A 23,315-nucleotide genomic window follows, 5' to 3' on the forward strand; every position below is an offset into this window, starting at 1 on the left:
GTTCCATGCTTCTATGTCTCTAGATCTGTTTTGTTAACCAGTTTATTTTGTTCATTAGATTCCACATATCAGTGAGATCATGTGATAATTTATCTTTAGGCGATCTCATATGAGAGGATACTTGGATATTGTCAGGAAGTTGTCTTCTAGTCACAATTAGGTCATTCTTAACTGTTGTTGTCACAGTTCCTACTTTGATAGAAAGTTGGTACTTAATATTTTTATGTGTGATTAAATAATGATGAATTGTGAATAATACTAATTGAAAATTAACTTGCCCATTTAAGGAAACTATGGAAGTGACTGTATTTGATAATGACTTTACTTACCCAATAGAAATAGAATAGAAACTAATGTAACATTAACCTAGAAATACATTGAACCTATCAAAGTATGTAGAAGACACTATAATCATAATTGCAGTAGGAATATCTGCAACATTTCTTTAAGTGAATTACATATTATGACACTGTTACTTTTTATCTTGATTTTGCGTTTTAGAATCAGTTGTATAAGATTCAAGACAGCATCTTCTTTCTATTCTTACTGTTCCATGGTAGTCGTGTTATTTGTCTCTATACTAAGTTCAGGTCCTATGAATATCCTCTCTCTCTCTCTCTCTTTTTTTTAAACAGAAAGGCTGTGGATACCATCTGGACCTATTAATGGTGGCTGTCATGCTTGGTGTGTGCTCCATCATGGGCCTGCCATGGTTTGTGGCTGCCACTGTCCTCTCCATCACTCACGTCAACAGCCTAAAACTGGAATCAGAATGTTCAGCTCCAGGAGAACAACCCAAATTTCTTGGCATTCGGGAGCAGAGAGTTACTGGGCTTATGATTTTTGTTCTTATGGGTTCATCAGTCTTTATGACCAGTATTCTGAAGGTAATAAAATCTGCCCTTATGAATTTAAGAGAAGGCAGAACATACTTATTATTGTTTAAGAGATTTCATTTGAATCTAAACCATCAATTTGCAAATATTTTATGGCACATGATGAAAGTGATGAATTTCTTTACCATGTTTATGTAACTTTTTAACTTAATGAGGAAAATTGTGTGCTGTATTTTAAAATACTTAAATAAAAATTTAGTCTGGCAAAGTAAAATTTGATGTGTAAATTATTACCATAATTTTGAAAATGTGACAAAGTTGTGGGAAAGAGTCCCTCATTATTTCTGATTGACTTGTGACCTGAATTCACTACAGGCCTACACAAAATAAAGCTTTTATTTTTTTGTCAATGGAAAGCTATATTTGCAATTAACATTATCTAGTATAAGATAAAGGTATAGAAGTAAGCAATGTTACGGTCATGGCCACATGTGCAGTTGTATATGTTCCATAAAAATAATAATATGAGAGCATTAAAGAGTAATTATTATGTCATAATTCTGGTAGATATTTCTAAAATGTGTTATTTGTATTTTATTGTAACTCATCTCAGTTGTCTATAATTTATAAATTCTAGTTTCAATATTTAATTATTTACATAAATTTACTTGTATTTAATAATTTCATAAGTATATTTGCAAGAATTGATGTGTATGTCATATAAATACTATAGAGATAGAATGATGCTGAGTATTTAAAGAAAGAGAAAAGTTGAACAACCCACAATTTTGGAAACATCTGGTATAATGTAGAAGCAACATCTAAGTATTAGCTCTATTCTTTGCCTTTAATCCAAATAAGTTGAAAATAAATTGTGTCTTTTCTCCAATTGTTCTTTCACAGTTTATCCCCATGCCAGTGCTATATGGAGTGTTTCTTTATATGGGTGCTTCATCTCTAAAGGGAATTCAGGTAAATTATTTACAGTAATACAGGCACATCTATGATGACTTACTGTAAGGTCTGTTGATGCTAAGTCATGTGATAGTTAAGAAAATGACATCATCTTAGGAACAGGTTTTAGACTACAATTAATTTTTTTAAAAAAACTAGTCAGATTTCCCAAAGTTAAAGAAGATCCTCATCAGCATCTTAGGTTTATAATCCTAGGGTACTCTTGTTTGCCATAAGTATATTAAAATTGAAATGTTTAGAATTCACAGCCCTTTTAGATAACTAATCATAGTACATTTCAAAATATATACAAATACTTTTAATCTTTGATACTGTCTTCATGATTATGGATATATATACATGAGACTAGAAAAAAATTCTATGCACAAAAATATTAATTGTTACACACACTTTCAAGTTATTAGAAACAATCCCATTATCCAACATTAGTAAATAATTATATAATCTATGGTATATTCATTAAAAAGTGGTAATTATGATGATAATAAAAGTAACATGGTAGAAATGCTTATGATACAATGCAAAGTGAAAAAGTAGGAAAATAAATTGTATCAACCATCCTATCTAATAAAGAGGGGATATGCTAATTGACCCTCATGCTGTCGCAAAGATGGTGGACCCACAGCCAATAAGGAGAGAATATGCTAATTGACTGCCCTGCCCTCAAAGATGGCAGTGCCCACAGCCAAAAAGGAGGGAATATCCCAATTGACTGCCACACCTTCAAGGATGGCGGTGCCCACAGCCACAAGATGGCCGGCAGGGGAGGGCAGTTGTGGGTGATCAGGCTAGCAGGGGAGGGCAGGTAGGGGCAACCAAGCCAGCAGGGGATGGCAGTTAGGGGTGACCAGGCTGGCAGGAGAGGGCAGTTGGGGGGGACCAGGCCATCAGGGGAGGGCAGTTGGGGGCAACTGGGCTGGCAGGGGAGGGAAGTTAGAGGTGACTGGGCTGGCAGGGGAAGGCAGTTGGGGGGGACCAGGCTGGCAGGGGAAGAAAGTTAGGGGTTACCAGGTCAGCAGGGGAGGGCAGTTGGGGGCAATCGGGCCAGCAGGGGAGCAGTTAGGCATTGATCAGACTGGCAGGGGAGTAGTTAGGGGGTGATCTGGCTGGCAGACAGAAGCAGTTAGGGGAAATCAGGCAGGCAGGCAGGCAGGTGAGCACCAGGCTTCTAGTTGGTTTATAAAGCTATGATATTGGTCATATTAAAAAGGAAGACAGAGAAATAAAAATAATTTATTGCCCTAGCCAGTTTAACTTAGTGGATAGAGCATCCACCCGCAGACTGAAGGGTCCCAGGTTCGATTCCAGTCAAGAGCATGTACCTCGATTATAGGCTAGATCCCTGGCCCTGGTTGGGATGTGTGCAGGAGGCAACCAATCAATGTGTCTGTCTCACATTGATGTTTCTCTCTCTGTCTCTCCCCCTTCCTTCCATTCTCTCTCTCTAAAAATAAATAAATTGAAAAATATCTTCAGGTGAGGAGTAACAAAAAAACAATTTGTTAAAATAGTGAGGTCCTGTGTGATTTTTGTCTTTTATGTTTGTTTTTTTATTATTATTATATTTATAGAAATATTAAACTAAAAATAAAGTTATAAAGTAAGGCAGTTTCAAAGTATAAGGAAAGGCTTATTAATTGTTTAAGGAAGTATTAGATAAATAAATATAGCTGGGTTAGTTTTCTATTGCTGCATAACAATAGAATACATAACAATAAGAAACATTTATTATCTCACAGTCTCTGTGAGTCATGAATTTAGGAACAGATTAGCCAAGTGGTTCTGGCTCAAGATGTCGCAGGTGGTTGTTGTCGGGATATGGACAAAGGCTGCAGCCATCTGAAGGTTGAATAGGGCTTGAGGATCATGTCTAAGATGGCTTATCACACAGCTGTGGGCAAGAGGCATCAGTTCCTGCCTGGCTATTGAGAGGCAGCCTCTGTTTTGCCACATGGGCCTCTCCATAGGTTACTCAAGTGTCCTCATGACATGGAAGTTAACTTCTATTGGAGTGAGCAATGAAAGAATGAGCAAAAGTGCCTTTTGACTTAGTCTCCAAAGTTGCCCTTGGTCACTTCCACTTTTTACTATTTGTTAAAAGCAAATCACTATGGCCAGCTTGTACATAAGGGAAAGGAAATTAGACTTCATCTCTTTATTTTGTTTGTTTGTTTATTTTTTAATCTTCACCCGAGGATATTTTTCCATTGATTTTTAGAGAGAGTGGAAGAGAGAGGGAAAAACAGAGAGAGCCTCCATGAGCCTCCATCAGGGCCCAGGCCAGGGAGAAGCCTGCAACTGAGGTGCTCGCTCTTGACCAGAATCGAACCCAGGACCCTTCGGTCCACAAGCTGACACTCTATCCATTGAGCCAAACTGGCTAGGGCTAGACTTTATCTCTTAAAGAGAAAAAAGTACTTAAAAATTTATGGATTCATGTTAAAAGCACACAATTGTTTTCTAAATCTTTATAGAGGCTGTTGGCAAATTGTTCCTGCTTACGTTATTGTAGTGGGTTGAATAGTGTCCCCCCAGAATTTTTTTCCACCTGGAATCTCAGAATGTGACCTTGTTTGGAAGTAGACTCTTTGCAGATATAATTAGTTATAGATCTCAAGATGAGTTCATCTTGAATTTAGGGTGAACTCTAAATCCAATCACTAGGTTCTTTATAACAAGAAGAGAGACACAGAGAGACACAAGGAATAAGGCCACATGAAGATAGAGGCAGAGATTAGAGTTTTGCTGCCATAGCCAAGGAACATTAGGAACCACCAGAAGCTGAAAGAGACAAGGAGGGTTTCTTCCTCACGGCCTTCATGGGGAGCTTTTGTAGCCAGCACTTTGATTTTGGCCTCCACAACAATCTATATCTATCTATCTATCTATCTATCTATCTATCTATCTATCTATCTATCATCTATCTATATATTTAAAAAAGGCTAATATGCAAAGTGTCCCCTCGGGTAATTTGACCGGGAGACCAGGAGTTTGATCACTCGCCATGACATGTGCTGATCACCAGGGGGTGGCACGGAATGAAGGAAGGCCCTGGCCAGCAACCAGAAGGCCCCAATCGGCCCTGATCACCAGCCAGGCCTAGGGACCCTACCCATGCACAGATTTCATGCACCGGGCCTCTAGTGAGATAATAAATTTGTATTGCTTTAAATCACTGAGTTGTAGTAATTTGTTACAGTAGCACTAGGAAACTAATATAGATTTCTATATAAATTTGCCTTTGAATACTCTTGTTTGCTAACTTAACATTATTAATTGTTTAAAGGAGTATTGGTTGTCCTAAATTACTGATTGATCTAAAACACATTTTCTTGAAAAAGAGACTAATTTTGAGGGTTATTTATTGTAAAGTATAGTTTATTTTTGTTGACTAAAAGGAAAATATAACTTGTTGCTTTTTCTTTGACACAGCTTGATTCATGGCTGTTCAAAGACATAAAAGAAAAGTTACCTGACAGAATGTTATGTATTTATCAAATTAACACTTAAGTATGGAGCACAGGGTGTGGGATGGTGAGCTTTGGTTCAATAATAGACCATAAGAGAAATTGAAAAAGAGAAGTTTATTACTCACAGGTCCTGGAGAAAATACCTGGTCTTGGGCCAGAGTAGAAGGTCAAGGCAAAATAAAGACAGACAGATGGAGACAAAATCTGGGCACATGCTTTTGTTAGGGTCTGTGGGTAGAGTACTTGGGGGTTCCTGGGCTAATTCAAATTAAGACAGCAGGGTTTAAGTCCCTGGGAATCTAAGGGGCACATAAGGGAAAGGCATTGGGAGGCAGGGGAGATTGTTGATCCCAAGGGCTGTTGGGGAAGTCATATCAGGACCTTTTGTTTACTTGTGACTCTGTGGGCGTCTACCTAGGGAATGTGATTGCATGAGGGACTAGTGTAGTTAAGGGTTACTGCAGGCCACTAGGCTGAATAAAATGGATTCAAGGCAACAATACCATGGAGTATCTTAGCCAAACTCTAGACACTGAAGAACAGGCAGCACGGGAACTCTTTTCCTGAATGAACAGCTAGCCAGCTCTGACTTTGGGAGCAGGAAAACCACGTAGGCCTTAGGGCTGTGCTGGATGTTAGAACTGAGGCAAAACTTCAATATGAAGTCTTGTAGGGTCATCAAACACCCAAAGTGGAGAGGATAAGCCTGTTCATCCCGACAGTGGGTTACATTAACTTAGGAGAGGGAGATGGTGCAGAAGTGTTATGCATTTAAATTTTGCTCAAATTAGTTTTAATTTTCTCACTTATAATATCATAGATGAAAGTGTATTGTGAAATAATTGATTTGGTGAGGCAGATAGGGAAGAGTACTAAAGAGGTTTTATTTATTTGTTTTGTTGTTTTTTCGTGTGTTTTTTTGCCTTTGGCAAAAGTTCCACGAGTACTGATTTCATCTGTGATTGCAAAGTATTTATTATTAGGCCTCAGGCTCACAAAAATATAGCAGTAAAAGTTTAAGAAACAAAGTAAAATAATTTTGATAGGTTTCAACAGATTTTCCCCCACTAACTCCACTCACATGATTTTATATTCATGATTTAAAACTAAACAAATCTTGCAATTATTTGCAGTGTTCATCTTTCATATGAAAATTGAAGAAAATATTATCAAAGGCGCAAGATAAAAATATGAGTATGAAATAGCACAAATGAAACAGCAAGTAAGATCTCACATTGAGAAAGAGTGCTAGTGAAAATTTAAGTGAGCCTGAAGCTCAGGGAGTCGAAATCCATATTTGGAATTTTGTGGCTCACTCGGTTCAATGGGAATTGATATTATGTCAAGATAAATGCTAAATGCAAAACTCAGATTACATTTATGCTTATCATGATGTAAGTGATAATAAACATGTGCTGAATACCAACAATACAAGGAGCATGTTAATGGATTACTCTATATGTAGTAGGACCCTGTGTTGTACATGATTGTTTAGCATTATTAAGAAAATTATTATCTAGATTTCTCATTGTGCAATGTGGCAGAAAAAAAAACAGATCACAGTGTTTTCGGAATGTTGTTTCTGTACTCAGATATATCACCACATCTATATTCATTCCAACACTTCAGGAGTCCAAAGTAAAGCAAATGTGCCATTTAAACAATAACAATTGAAGCACCCACACACTGAAGTACACTTATGCAATAGCATAACTTCACAAAGGAGAAATGGTGGCTGAGAAAAATGAGTGCTATAGAAACTGAAACATTCAGTTATAAGCCAGATGATTTTAATTTGCTTCTTCCCTATTCCCACTCCCATTATGTACCAAGTTTTATTTGCTTGCTTAATGACATGTAATTTTAAGAGATATTGAGGATGTAGAAATAAAGACCTAATGATATCTTTGTGGACAGTACGGAGAGAGATGGGCCAGGAAAGAAATTCAGTGCTTAGTACTCTGCATAGAAGGTTTTCAATAAATGCTTTTGGAGGGTATTAATGAATATGAATAAATACATGAACTGTGGATGAACTAACCTACATGTGATTCTGGTTTAGATGACCAAGAAGAGATCATGCCATAGCATAAGAAGGGGAACACAGAGGAAAGATGGGTTTCTTTTGAGTTTGGGATTCCTATTACACATGCAAACAGATTTTGGTAAAATAGGATGTTTTGATCCTAACACTTGACTCAATGGACATTTGTTCCTTATTAGAGTAATTTTGGAATATGTGATGAAAATTACTTACAGTTTTCTTATAAATTAGCTAAGAAATAAAACCTAATAGTACTCTTTTGAAAATGTATAACAGATATTACTGTAGAAATGGCATGAAATAGGACTGTGATTAAAACCATACTCTAAATAATTGCTTCCTGTTGGAAACATTCAAAACTACAAAGTTTGGCCTGAGAAATATTAAACAAAATGATACACATAAAATAAAGTAATATGCAGTATTGTCATTAAATAAATGTGATTAAAGATTTAAGGTTCTTCTGAAAATTTAATATATAGAATTTTAATTGAGAAAAATTAGCTTTTGTAGATAAAAATGGCCTCCAAGTCAAAGCTGTAACAACATTATATAATTAAAAAATAGTTGTGCTGTCTTTAATGTAAAATTTAAACAGAAATAACATTTATCTAGATAAAAATAATTTTTATAAAATACAATAAAATCTATAAATGGTTTGACAGTGGAGTGTAGGAAATTGATTAAGAAATTAAATTGAGTTAACAAAATTTGCTCTGGAAAGAATTTATTAACTGTAATTAATTTAGGTTAAATATTTATGGATAAGGTATTTGTGTTTGCAAAAACAGTACTTAAACATTGTGGAGATCAAAGCAACAAAGTCAGAACAGCAGAGTCAAAATGAGAGGTCAAAACATCTGACTCAGCAGCTGGAGATGGGCAGAGAGTTCCCGAGTCAGAGAGCTGAAGTATGGTTAGTTGAAGCCATAGACTATTGTAGGAGAGAAAAGGACAGAATGGGAGTCCAGGAAGCCCTGGTGCTTAAGGGGCAAATAAAAGAAGAGATTGTGATGTGACGATGAAAAAGAGGTGAATGATGGTGTTTTGTCTCTCAAGGCTATGCTCTCCCTGGTAACAACATTTAGCGTGGTCTTTAATATTATTAAACTCTTCTAAATTACAACCTGGGTCCATATTTTCAAGAAAATGTGGGATATTATAAAATTGATATCATAGTATTTCAGAATGTATACATAACAATACTACTATCCAGATGCCTGAATGTCAGCTTAAAAGTGATCCAGATGTACAATATATTGGACCACATTGAATGTTTACTTGTTCTACTTTTATTGTTGTTTGTAAAAATCAATTTAGTCTGTTTATCTTTTAGTTCTTTGATAGAATAAAGCTCTTCTGGATGCCTGCAAAACATCAACCAGATTTTATATATCTAAGGCATGTTCCACTTCGAAAAGTCCATCTCTTCACAGTTATTCAGATGAGTTGCCTTGTCCTTTTGTGGATAATAAAAGTTTCAAGAGCTGCTATTGTCTTTCCAATGATGGTATGGAACTTCTAACTTTTTTTCTTTTTTTGTGATTTTCTGCTCTTATTGGAATTGAAGCAATAGAGTCATTCTGAACAGTTACTGGTAATCCTGGTATAAACTTTAACCACAAAATCTTAGGCCCTAACCGGTTTGGCTCGATGGATAGAGTGTTGGCCTGCGGACTCAAAGGTCCCAGGTTCGATTCCGGTCAAGGGCATGTACCTTGGTTGCAGGCACATACCCAGTAGGGAGTGTGCAGGAGGTAGCTGATCGATGTTTCTCTCTCATCGATGTTTCTAACTCTCTATCCCTCTCCCTTCCTCTCTGTAAGAAATCAATAAAATATATTTAAAAAAAATCTTAGTGACTAAGATTGGGTTTGAGATTATATATGAATATCAGTGACTCATATTAGTTTTGTCTCTATCATTCTGAATACTAGTCGTTGTTTGAATTAATTGAAGTTGGTGGGAAAATGTAAACTTCCAAAATTTAACTTTAAAACTATACTAGCAAATCTGAAAAGTTGGGGGATTTTAAAAATGAAATTTCATTAAATATTTCAGGCGAAGTTTTAAATGCTTCAAAAATATAGTGAATTTGAATAGCTAAAAATAATTAAAATATTTTCAGTACAGATAAGGATAGTTTAATGTTCATTTAAAATAAAGCAAACTATTAACTATATGTATTTAAGAAAACAGTGGAATATGTTTTATAGTTTTTAAAATAGCTTCTTTGAATGAGTTCTATAATGGGTAAGTAACACCATAGCCATTATTCAGAGGATAGGGTAAGAAAGGGAAATAAAAGAAGCAAAAGTACAGACAATACCTGTTATATACATATATTTTCAAATTTCATTTTTAATCTCAATCCTAGTTGAAATTGACTTGTTTCTAAAAACAAACATCTACATATCCCATTTCCATTCCTCCCATATTTTACACTATTTTATTATTTATTTCAGGTCTTAGCTCTGGTATTTGTAAGAAAGTTGATGGACTTTTTGTTTACCAAACGGGAACTCAGCTGGTTAGATGATTTAATGCCTGAGAGCAAGAAAAAGAAACTAGAAGATGCCGAAAAAGAAGTAAGTCATAGCAAAATAAATATCTTATAAAGTAAAAGGAGCACTTGTACACAATAGCTCTTTGCAAAATTAAATTATTGTGTTTCTCTTTAGACAATGAGTGATTAACAAGAACAGGTGGACACGTTTTGAAGATTAATGTTTAAAACCATAAAGTTGGAATTTGAACACAGAGAGAGCGAGTGGGCATATCTTACATGAGGAAATCAATCCCTAGTGAAACATAATCCTTTGTACTTCATTATCATGAAAATTGTACAGTTTATTTTTCTGATTCTTCTCCTGTGGATGGTAGAAACTTACAGATATTTAATTATTTCCAAATTATAGTCATTCAATGATTGCTTTTTGGTTGAATAAGTGAGAAACAAAAAGGAGAATTATCGCTGTGGGTATTTTTCAAGGGACAAAGTTTTAATCAAAAGATAATTTTAATCCAAAGATAAAATGATTTATTCTTGAAATAGATGAAAAACTTAAGAGGAAAATATGTTGATCTGATTTGCTTTCAAAAATGATTTAAGATATTGTTTGAGAAACTTTTTGGATTTAATTGCTTTTATGGACTACTGATTTATCCTATCCTGTTTCATATATTAAAGCAATTTAAGTATTATGGAGTATTTAAAATTCAGGTGTAAGTTTGGGAGTATAAGTTAAAAAAGTGACCCTTACATAATTTAGCAGAATGATTGAACCCATAAATTATAAAAGATAGGAGCTAAATTTCCATGTGAATAGAAATGAAGATGAAAGAAAATATTTGAGCCCTAACTGGTTTGGCTCAGTGGATAGAGCGTCAGCCTGCGGACTGAAAGGTCCCGGGTTCGATTCCGGTCAAGGGCATGTACCTTGGTTGCGGGCACATCCTCAGTGGGAGGTGTGCAGGAGGCAGCTGATCGATGTTTCTCTCCCATCGATGTTTCTAAATCTCTATCCCTCTCCCTTCCTCTCTGTAAAAAATCAATAAAATATATTTTTTTAAAAAAGAAAGTATTTGATGACAATTGTGCATTCTTTCCACTTTTCCTTCTTCTACAAGGTGGTTAGTAAGTGTATTCATTTTCTTACCTACAGTATATTTTTTCAAAACATGGATATATTCCTCTTGCCTTTGGGAAATCTGTTTGAGAACCTTTCAGTGGTCTTAGATTTTATTCAGTCATTAGGTGAAGCTTGATAGGTCGCAAAGTCTAATGAGATTTCTGCACAGATGTTTCTACAAATATAGCTACATAATATGTGACTGTCTGGTATTTCTTCACCATTCCATGGCGTCCCATCATTGACAGTGGATTCCCACATTTAGGAACTGATCACGACGATGTATTGTAACACTGTGTGAATATTTCAGTTTTCTCCAATATTGTAGAAAGCATACTGAAACTCATACTTCTAGTAATAATAATAATACAAAATTTAAACTATTATATTATTTAAAATTCATATTATAAAGGTATCATTGCTTTTCTGTTTGATATATTCTTATTTAGGTATGAGATATTTTTAAAAATAATATTTTAACTAAGATATTTTGATAGTCTCTATTTAATTTTTGGGCTTTAGGTAAAGGCTTGCTCTCATCATCAGATACTATTTCAAAACGTATGACATAAATTTGGTATAAATTAAACGTAAATAAGATGGGCATCAGAATAAAGAAATTCTGAAGACTTAAATTATCCACACTTGGTGTAATTAAAATTATTCAGATTGAAAGCAATTTCTAAGAAGCTTTAAATTCCAAAGAAGGTAATTTTGAATTCAAAACCGATGAGCTTCCACTCAGTCTTTCTGATAATGAAGATATTATTAAGTATACTGAAGCAGTAGCTAGTATAATTTTACCTTTTTTTTTGCTTTGACTTTATGTCAATTCTCTTTATTACTTCTGTAGGAAAAAGGTGGCAACAGTCCCAGCCTTCTAGTCATCCCTTCCACAGCATTCTCCTTAGGCCACACCCATACTATGGGACATTTTTTGCCCTTCTAGAACTTTGTAAAATGAAAACTGATATTTCTATATAACATATTATCTTTAATTTTTTATCATTAATTTTTTTAAAAAATTTCTCCTTTATATGTCTGTCAAGTAGGAGAGAACAAATATGATCATAATCATAAATGTATTAGAATCTGCCATTTCCATTGCACAGAGCCACTCCCATGGCCACATATATATGGGACTTATATGTATGTGTACCAGGTGTCCATTTTGGAATTTATTAATCTCAGATAGGCAGAGACACTATTTAATGAACTTCTAACTTTTTTCCCATTATAGACCCACTGTACTCTAATGGGTGTTTACTATTTTCTGATTATGATGATAATGATTTTAGAAGTAATTAAATATTGCTAGATTTCACAGAACTCATGTTTTCCAAAAGGATACAAAATACATTAGAGATTTATTGAGGCAATTTTACAGGGGTATCCTTCAGATATGCATATGTGAAAAAAGTTGCAATACATTAAATCAGGCAGGTTTACCGACACTTAAAATTTCAGATAGATTAATATGATAATACTTTCATGGGATCTTCAGTACATGGGAAGAAACAAGAGCACCAATAATACAGTGAAAAAACAATCCATTATCAAACATTAAAATATAGGTATGACCAGTGCAAAAAAAAAAAAAGATAATTCTCCATCTGACAACTGGAGGAAGAAAAGGAAATTTAAAGATGTTCACTTTCTAACTTGGAAATAAGAAGATGTAAGAAGCAATACACCAGAAAGGAAATTCTGGTTGATTTTCTACTTGGTCACCTGGCTCCTGGGATTTCACTCCTGTGGCTGGGGACTCTCCTGAAGGATGTGACTCCTTCCTGTGGCCGGTCCTCCCAGGCCCCCTTACCCAGGAGGTGGTGCACTGAGGTGGTAAATGGACAAGATCTCTAGAAAGGTTGCATTTCTGCAATTACTCACATTAATTGAGTCACTTTGATTTGATCTGGGAAGGTGATAAAGAGCAGAAATGTCTCAACTCCCTGAGACTCGAATTTAGAGTATTCTCACCTATTGTCCTTTTGATGGTAGTTACAAGCTTATACCTTTATACACCAGGGTTTTCCTATCAGTAGCCCACTTCTGGTCTTATGGCATTGAGAAAACATTAGCCTGACCTTAAAATTCAATAATGAGTTAAGCAGAATAAATAGCTACACAGGCCAGTCCAAGGTCGCAGAGCTTCTGTTCCAAATTTTCATGTACTTCATGCATATGCATATGCATATGCTTCAGTTTTTAGAAAGAAAGGATTATAATCAGGATAGAAATGAATATTGGAACCCTGACATTTTGCACATTGCTCTGTGTAAAGGGAAGACAGCAGAATCAAATTCTGGATGTCCAAATGTGCTCAGAGTACCAACAAGCCTTCCTTGCTGCTTAAATATTCTCTAGGACATGGTACCCATTTGACAAAAGGGCTGCTGTTAAAAGCAGAAAGCCCTAGCAGCATGTTTGCTCCTGGGTGGGGGGAGAAGGCAGTTAGTGTTCAATAAATCCTGGAAATTCAACTCTGGGCAGTGATCATGGTAGTGACACCTCTTGGTTTATAGTAGGTTCGCTCTAACATACACGCTATAGAAAAAGGCAAAAAGGGGGCTAGTGAGACTTGTGATCTATATGAAGCATGACCATGAACAAGGCCAAGAAGATATAAAAGCAATCTAAAAACAAGAGCAATGAAACCTATCACAGAGCATGTCTATACTGCTAAGAAAGATCAGAATTGGTTGTGGATTTGGGAAGCATGTCTTAATTATTACACAGACAGATGTTATTTCTAATTGAATGTTAGACTGAGGCCAGCATATTTTCCCTCAAGCAGTGGGTTTTCAAAGTGTAGTCCCAGGATCTCTGCTGTATCAGCTGACACCTGCAACTTGTTAGAAAGACAAATTATTGGACACTACTCAGATCTTCTATTCAAAACTCTGGGGATAGGGCCAGTACTCTGTGTTAACAAGACCTCCAGGTATTTCTGATTCATGCTAAAATATGAGATAAGACTTCCTAAAAATCACAGAGACTGTATCTCCGGAATATACTCTTCTAAATCCAAGGTTACTCTATCAGAATTTTTGTATTTTATAATAATTTAGATAAGTCATTTAGACACAATCAAACATTCTGACAAAAGACATATGTTGCCTCCACATATTCATATGAATTCTGTGTGGACTACTTCTCTGCCCCTTTACTTCTTTTTGGCTTTCATCAATAAAGTGAGTAGTGTATGTGTTGACTCTTCTATCTATTGGGAGTATTAAAAAATACCTCTTAGGGATATAATAGTTTATGGCATTAAAAGTATTGTATATATGTATGTATATATAATATTATATGTAATATATGTGGAATTTTTGCAGCATTATCTATTCTATCACTAATTTAGGAAGGAAATGGTAGACTCTTATGTTCTTTGGCTTTCCTTGTTTTTCTCTTGGATAAAATGAAGGGGTTAAACTTGAAGACCCCTCTATTTCTTAAAAATCTATGAATTCTATAATTGCTGAATATTTCTCTATCTACTAGTAATACTCTAAGAATTTTTGTGAACATTGGCTCTTTGCTGTTGTTTGCACTTTGGGCTAATTGAGGGCTCCTACATAAATACAGACTTTACCTGAGATATGGATATAGTAACAGATGCTACCTATTTCACTAAGGTAGAGCATGTGTTAGGTAACATGGTATTTTTTATGCTATCACAAAATATAATTCAGATTCATAATATAATTTTATATATAGCATCCTATTTATCAAAACACCCCATAATTTAACTCCAATTTTATTTTCCACTAATTCTCAGCACAGACCTTTGGCTCCAGCCAGGCTAGTTGTTTATTGTCATGCAAATACATCTTATTTATAGACAACTTTTATCCTTGGCCTACTTAGAGTTTTTTCCTTTTTACTACCTAGAGATTCTTCCTTTCTACTATCAAACTGATCAAATAAGATGGGGTCAGATACCACTTTCTCTGTTCCTGTAGTTTTTAAGGTGATGCTTCTCATCCTCTGAGATTAGGGTTTATATCTTCCTTTTCATTGCTGTATCCCTAGTACCTAGGAGACTACCTGTCATGTAGATGATGCTTAATATATATTTGTTAAATGGATTTATGAATAGCTGCTAGATTATACCTATCTCATAATACATGTTCAGTAAATGTTTGGGTGCTTTTGAATGGATTCTTTAAAAAATATATTTTATTGATTTTTCACAGAGAGGAAGGGAGAGGGATAGAGAGTTAGGAACATCGATGAGAGAGAAACATCGATCAGCCGCCTCCTGCACACCTCCCACTGGGGATGTGCCCACAACCAAGGTACATGCCCTTGGCCAGAATCGAACCTGGGACCCTCCAGTCCGCAGGCCGACGCTCCATCCACTGAGCCAAACCGGCCAGGGCTGAATGGATTTTTTTAAGCCTCAATTTTCCTGCCTTTCACCGGATATAGCATTAACTGTCCTTCACTTATCTCAGTGGTTCTCAACCTTGGCTGCACATTAGAATCACCTGGGAATCTTTTTAAAATCCTGATTTCTGGGCCTCATCCTCCGGAAATTCTGTTTCTTTGTTACTAATGTTGTCGCCCCACCCCATAACAAAGAAACAGAATTTCCGGAGGATGAGGCCCAGAAATCAGGATTTTATAAAACAAAATCCCAGGTGATTCTAATGTGCAGCCAAGGTTGAGAACCACTGACTTATCTGGTATCTGAAGAAGGCTTTGGACTATCTTAATTAAGATATGGTATTCAAATCATAGTATGAATATTCCTCTAGTCAAATTGGCAAAACCCTTCAAATGTTCTTGGGTAGACTTTGATCATCATCCTTTTAAGATCTTCACCATGTTGTAGGTAGGATTCAGCATATTTTTGATGGACCCTGTGTGAATGAAGTGCTGAATAGAACTCATTTTAAGGTCCTTCTGACTTAAAAAGCGGTGGATACTCGGCTTTATGCTCTCACTTTCTTTTACTGTATGATTGAGATAAACTAGGTTGCGATTGTCGTGACGGCTAGTGCCTGATTTGACTGCTCCTCCCCAGAAAGTCTCAATTTTTGGCTTCCTCAGTGCTGCCTGGGATGCAGCCGGCCCTCCATCCAGAGCACTGGGCCCACCCAGCCTCCTTCTGGCACGAAAGGCAGCGGCTGCTCTGCCACGTTCTCTTCAGATAAGCATGGCTTGGGAATGCTATCTTTAGAGGTGATGAGTTTTTGTTTGGATAGAATTATGACTAGTATAAAGCCCACACATGCTAACAAGCCACAGAGTGCAAAATAATTATTGAAAGCAATTTGGGAGAAAAGTGAAAAATCATCTGAGGAAAAAACAAAATTGTTCCCAAAGCTTTGGTCCATTTTTTTTTTCCATTAGATTGAATCTTGAGTCTTGGTTTTCTGCTGCCAGGTCACCTAAACATTGATGGCACTGTTCTTCTCTTAGCTTTTTTGAACTTTACTCATTTATTAATCCAGGGGTCCTCAAACTACGGCCCGCGGGCCACATGCAAATACAAATATTGTATTTGTTCCCGTTTTGTTTTTTTACTTCAAAATAAGATATGTGCAGTGTGCATAGGAATTTGTTCATAGTTTTTTTTTAAACTATAGTCCGGCCCTCCAACGGTCTGAGGGACAGTGAACTGGCCCCCTGTTTAAAAAGTTTGAGGACCCCTGTATTAATCCTTTCTACCTGGCTTTTTGAGATTTTATTCTGAGTTGGTCAAGAAAGATACTATATACCAAGCTTACCTTTCAGTGGATAATAATTGCATTTTGGAAATAATTGCATTTTGCTTGTATCTTGGTTTTACTTAAATAGCATTTGGGATCACTGAATGTTTCCTCTTTATGTTCATCCCTATTCATTTAGGTAACCTTTTCTATAGAAAAAGAAATAACCACATCTATCTGAAAGGATACATATGCTCTGTTCTTGGCCTCAAGGATGTGCACATAAATTAACATGACATGTATATTATGTTCCATGTATAGTGACTAACCTATTTGCAAGACATGCCTCAACCTAGACTACAGATTTGCTCTGCTCAGATGCTTAAATGTGTAATTTAAAACAAATGGTACTATCTATTTACCATAAATTAATTCTAATAGCACTGCCAAATGCCAAGGGGACTAGGCATAATACACAAGTAATAAAGAACATATGATGGTTCTTAAAGAAAATCTTTCCTTAAAGAACAACAGAAAAAGAGAATAGAGTTGATTTCTGCAATGCAAAGGGGTAACAGACACATACCATTGGTACCACAGAGTAGAAATGTAGCATAGGGTTTGGGGGGCGGGGCACTGATAAGCAGAGAGACAGCAGAACTCAGGCATTCCCCTGGCCTCTCCATTGTTCCACAGCCTAAGCCTGGGCATAGATATTCTGTACGCAACATGGCCAAGGTCCCAGCAGAGGAGCCTGCCTTGGTCTGCAGGTTGGATGTGGAAACAAGTACTATAAGAGCTAAAATGAGACATGCCTGGCCCTGACCGGTTTGGCTCAGTGGATAGAGCATCAGCCTGGAGACTGAAGGGTCCGGGTTCAATTCCAGTCAAGGGCATGTACCTTGGTTGCAGGCATATCCCCAGTAGGGGGTGTGTGGGAGGCAGCTGATCGATGTTTCTAACTCTCCCTCTCCCTTCCTCTCTGTAAAAAAATCAATAAAATATATTTTAAAAAAGATGTTTAAAAAATAAGACATGCCTATATTATATTATATTATATTAATTTTCATGGGTTAGTTAAAGAGACTCTAGCAAACACTGTTTCTTTAAGTCTTTAAGTAACAAGAAATATGGCTAGCGGTCTTCAGACTAGGCAACATGCAAGTTGAGGGCCAAGGTCAGCAATACAGAAGTTGCAAGAACAGCTTTGCATGCCCAGTATAATGACATCAACCAAAGGTCATATCTCTCTGGAAGCCAATTTAAATCAGCCAAGCTACTGCTAAGCTACTGAAAGAGGGAAGGCAATGAGCCTCCAGGTTATTCCCATTTTCTCTTTTCAGTTCCCATTTGGTCAGGGAGCTGCCTAGCTCTTCATCTTTATACAACTTAAAATTCCATTTTTGGACTTTAAGACAATAATTCTAAGATTTTTTTAATGGCCCCAAATAGTTCTCTGAACTTGAGCATTGCTAATTGACCCTTTGAAAACAAATGCATTAAACTGGAACTATAATCTACAGATAACTAAATTTCTTTTTTGCTGTATGGAAAGAAGTTGATGATAACATTATTGAAAACTAAAGCAGGATATTTCTGTATGGTAACAAGATTATCTTTATCCCAGATATATAGTTTTAAAATGTTATATTTGAAGAAATAACTATATAAAGCAGTTCCACCCTTTGGGAAGGGTGGGATATTGTCATTATAAGAAGAAACCTGAAGCATAAAGCAAAAGCCTAAGATGCATCCCTAAGTGGAAAACACATCTGTGTTTTGGTCCATACAAGAAGATATCTTTTACTATCTTTTTCCAAGTCTCTCCAGTCTCTCCAATAATGGTTCCCAAAGTGTGGTCCTCAGAACAGCATAATCAGTGTCCCCTGGAAACTCGTTAGAGATGTAAATTTTTGGGCCCTACTTCAGACCTATTGAATCTGAAAGTGGGGCCCAGCAATGTGTATTTTTAACAAGGCCTTTACATTACTCTAATGTAAGCTAAAGTTTGAGAACCACTGCTCTAAATACACCCCTCATTCCTTTCTAATAGAGCATTCTGGGAATATAATTTCAACTTTACAACAATGAAAATGATTATATAGGGTGTCCCAAAATTCACGCAAGATTTGCAATTCAATTCAGTTGCAAATCTTGCGTGAATTTTTGGGACACCCTATATTACTCATACTTTTGTCCTTGTAAAATTTAGGTTGTTTTGTTTGTTTGTTAATCCTCAATGGAGGATTTTTTCCCCCCATTGATTTTTAGAGAATGTAGGAGGGCAATGAAAATGATTATATAGGGTGTCCCAAAACTCACGCAAGATTTGCAATTCAATTCAGTTGCAAATCTTGCGTGAATTTTTGGGACACCCTATATTACTCATACTTTTGTCCTTGTAAAATTTAGGTTGTTTTGTTTGTTTGTTAATCCTCAATGGAGGATTTTTTTCCCCCATTGATTTTTAGAGAATGTAGGAGGGCGGGGAAGGGATAGAGAGAGAAACATCAATGTGAGAGAGACACATTGATAGGTTGCCTCCTGCACACTCCCTGAGCCTGCAACTGTGGTACGTGCCCTTGACCAGAATTGAACCCATAACCCTTCAGTCCTCAGGCCAACACTCTAACCACAGAGCAAACCAGTTAGGGCAGATTGATTTTTTAAAAAATCTGCTTGGAAGTTAACATGAAAGAGACTGTTGTTAGCATTGAAATTACTTTGTGATATGAGACTCTCATTAATTACTTGTGTTCTTGGTAGCGGATGCTTTCTTCATTGAAAGAACCTGTGCTAGCATTAATGAGTGCAAACAGAGTGGAAGGTCCTGGGGTTAATGAGATAGTGAAACATTAATCTGTGTTTCTTCTTCAATGTAAAAGGGAGACTCATCAGGTTCACTTTATATATTTTACATTTATCTTTCCAGGAAGAACAAAGTATGCTAGCTATGGAAGATGAGGGTACAGTACAACTCCCATTGGAAGGGCATTACAGGTAAGATAGAAAAGTGAAAACAGACAATTGGAGAAATGGCACATTTCATTACATGCTCTACTTAAAAATTCTGTACTACATGGATTCCTATAGAGGTTTGCTGAAGTTGCATTAGAGTAGAAAGAACTGAAACTAGGAATTAGATTACTCTGTCCCAGTAGTAAGTTTTGTCACTAATAGCTGTGTGACTGTGGCCAAGTAGCTTAAAATGAAGGGGGGCAAGGAGCTACTGTTTGAAGTCTTTTCTTCTCATATTTTATAATGGATATGAAAGCTCTCTTTCGTATCCTCTGAAAGTAGCATCTGAAGACAAGTCAAGATTCAATTCTGAGATAAATGAGCTAGGTATTCACTAAATTGATCACAGCTAAATGTTTGAACTCTGTGAGATTATCCCTAAAAGGCACTTCCAAAGAGGTAATCTATTTCCTAAGTTAAAGGAAATTTTACCAGTCATTTTAGGAAATATTTATGTAACTCTCTAAAATATGCTAATTGTCTTTATGCACAAAGATGTAGCAAAAGAAAGCAAACTCCTATAAATTATAATAAAAATTTTGAAAGTATCTGGCTAAAAAATTCTATATATGGTCTCAAAGTACTTAGGAATAATATAAGGCAATGCCGTAAAAAAGCAGAAGAGACTTTTCTCTGATGAGGAAATTTGTCATAGTGTTAAAAAAAAGAGTCTTCTAGATCTTCAGGGTCTTACTGTAAAATCGTATTTCCTAGATTTAAAACATATATAATTTTGTACCACTTAAGCATAGGAACAAGTATAGAAAGTGCTTTATCTTTTTAAAAGCAATATTTAAATTTTAAAGTCCTGTTGATTATTTAGTTGAATCAGCATATTCTCAAGTGTATTCTATAGAAACCTAGTTTCAGATGATACCACTTTCAAAAGGATTATGTGGTTAAATAAGTTTGGAAAATGTCCCATACTGTATTCCAGTTTGTAAATTCACAAAGCACATAGGCATATTCAGAAATCTAAACAGTATTGCATTAAAAAAAGTTCAACGGTTTAATCCAGCATTTTCCAAACTTATTTGCTCACAAGACTGTCACATATCTTAAAAATCTTGTACTCCAAATGACACTCTTTAGGGAATTACTTGATTTTATGCTTTGAGTTCCCAAAGGCTAGGTGAATTAGAGGAATTAATGAATACATGTCTAGATTAGGCAAGGAAAGGGGCCTATGAGACCCAAGGTGTTGCTCTAGACCAGTGATGGCGAACCTATGACACGCATGTCAGAGGTGACACGCGAACTCATTTTTTTTGGTTGATTTTTTTTGTTAAATGGCATTTAAATATATAAAATAAATATCAAAAATATAAATCTTTGTTTTACTATGTTTGCAAATATCAAAAAATTTCTATATGTGACACGGCACCAGAGTTAAGTTAGGGTTTTTCAAAATGCTGACATGCTGAGCTCAAAAGGTTCGCCATCACTGCTCTAGACCCTTAGTGTTTCTCTTAAAAATTGTATTTGTTGCCCTCTTGTGAAAACTAGCAATGAGAGCCATGTGAGGTCAGGCTAGGATTTTATTTCTCTCTCTTTCTTTTCCTTCCTTCCTTCCTTCCTCCCTCCCTCCCTTTCTCTCTCTCTCTCTCTCTCCCTCTCTCCTATCTCTCTTTACTTTCTTTCTTTTTCACAGCAGAGAATCTTTTTTACATGTAGTGAGAAGAGTGCTATTTTCTCAATCAATGAAACTTTCCTTGACTTGGTCTATGATTTGTCTCTGCTGCATTTTGCTTGTGTTTCTAGCCGTGGGAATGTTTTGGAACATTATGGATGTCACCTATAATTGGTGCCATTTAAAAATGCAAACAAAAAAAACACCCAGCCTGGTATACGTGCTGATATTACAAGCTCCCCAAGCCACTGGGAAAGAACCCAGCCAAATACACAGGATGCCTTCATTTATTTAACAGACTAGAGGCCTGGTGTACAAATTCGTGCACCAGTGGGGTCCCTCGGCCTGGCCTGCGAGATCAGGTCAAAAACAGCTCTCCGACATCCCCCAAAGGGTCCCGGATTGTGAGAGGGTGCAAGCCAGGCCCAGGGACCCCACTGGTGCACAGTCGGGGCTGGGAAGGGACACGGGAGTTTGGCCAGCCAGAGAGGTACTGCAGGAGGGCTCCAGGGCATGTCCGGCCCGTCTTGCTCAGTCCCGATTGGCTGGACACCAGCAGCAAGATAACCTACTAGTCGGAGTGTCTGCCCCCTGGTGGTCAGTGCACGTCATAGTGAGCGGTTGAGCGGCCTTAGCATATCATTAGTATTGGTTGAACGGATGACCAGACACTTATAGTATTAGGCTTTTATTATATAGGATATTTGATGAGTAAGTATGAAGTGCCAGGCTCTGTCTGGGGGAACAAAAGTGGGGCAATGGTCAAGAATTCTCCATAAAGCTTATATTCAAGAAGACTAGAGGTAGGGGGAGACAGAAAATAAACATACCAACAAATATAATAGTACTAGAGGCCTGGTGCATGAAATTCGTGCACTGGGTGGGGTCCCTCAGCTTGGCCTGCACCCTCTCCAATCCTGGACCCCTCGGAAGATGTCCAACAGCCGGTTTAGGCCCAATCCCACTACCCTAAACTGGCAGTCGAACATCCCTCTCACAATCTGGGACCGCTGGCTCCTAATTGCTTGCCTGCCTGGCTGCCTATTGGCCCCTAACCACTCTATCTGCCTACCTGATCGTCCCAAACTGCCTCTGCTTGCCGGCCTGATCACCCCCTACCTGCTCCCCTGACAGCCTAGTCGCCCCCTAACTGCCCCCATGCCAGTCTGGTTGCCCCCTAACTGCTCTTCTGCCAGCCTGCCTGATCACCCCTAACCACTCTACATGCCTGCCTTATCGCCCCCTAATTGCCCTCCTGCTGGCCTGGTTGCCCCCTAACTGCCCCCTGCTGGCCTAGTCGCCCCTAACTGCCCCCATGCCAACCTGATCACCCCTAACTACCTCTGCCTCGGCCCCTGCCACTGTGGCTTTGTCCGGAAGGAAGACAGACATCTGGAAGATGTCTGGTTGACCCGGTCTAATTAGCATATTACCCTTTTATTAGTATAGATACTATTTCAGATAATGAAAAGTACAATAAAAACAAAAAGTGAAAAAAGAGGAATGAGGGTGCTTTGAGGGGATAAAAATAGAAATTTTAAATAGAGTAGTCAGCAAAGGCCTGTCTGCGTAGGTGGCATTTGAACAAAGGAGGGAAAGGTTTGTACCATGTGAAGGAACATTGCAGGCAGAGGGAAGAGCAGGTACAAGGTTGTGAGGCAGCAGCAAGCCTTATGGTGATTCAGAACAGTCAGGAAGCCATTGCATATGGCTGGAGAGGAAGGAGCAGGGGAGTAAGAGCAGAAGATGAAGTAGGAAGGCGAGGGTGGGAACAGAGCCTTATAGTCCATCTACTTGCCTTTTGCTCTGAGTGAGTGGGAGTAACTGTAGAGTCTAAGCAGAGAGTGAAGTGGGTCTGCTGTGCTACAAATATTAGGGGAAGAGGCTAGGCAGTGAACATGCAGCACCTGATCTCTATAATTTGAAATAAATTTGGAAAACTGTAGCCAAAACCAGTTTCTATGTAACTAGAATATATTGTCTAGGTTTTTATTTTTCATAATTGTTTTAATTGAGAAAACTATTCAATACTTTTTAATTTGTAATTATC

General features: G+C 37.1%; 1 protein-coding gene across 8 annotated transcripts in view; it reads left to right on the plus strand.

Annotated features, from left to right (window-relative positions):
* SLC4A10 (solute carrier family 4, sodium bicarbonate transporter, member 10) overlaps positions 1 to 23,315 on the plus strand; it is a 225,985-nt gene that overhangs the window by 194,227 nt on the left and 8,443 nt on the right. For all 8 annotated transcript variants that reach the window (XM_005859367.2, XM_014534129.1, XM_014534131.1 and 5 more), the window contains 5 exons: positions 636 to 887; positions 1,740 to 1,808; positions 8,662 to 8,835; positions 9,791 to 9,913; positions 19,550 to 19,617. In XM_005859367.2, the coding sequence (XP_005859429.1) occupies positions 636 to 887; positions 1,740 to 1,808; positions 8,662 to 8,835; positions 9,791 to 9,913; positions 19,550 to 19,617 (686 nt within the window). The remainder of the gene's footprint in view (positions 1 to 635; positions 888 to 1,739; positions 1,809 to 8,661; positions 8,836 to 9,790; positions 9,914 to 19,549; positions 19,618 to 23,315) is intronic.

Source organism: Myotis brandtii, unplaced genomic scaffold (assembly GCF_000412655.1).
Source record: "Myotis brandtii unplaced genomic scaffold, ASM41265v1 scaffold125, whole genome shotgun sequence".
Taxonomy (NCBI): Eukaryota; Metazoa; Chordata; class Mammalia; order Chiroptera; family Vespertilionidae; genus Myotis; species Myotis brandtii.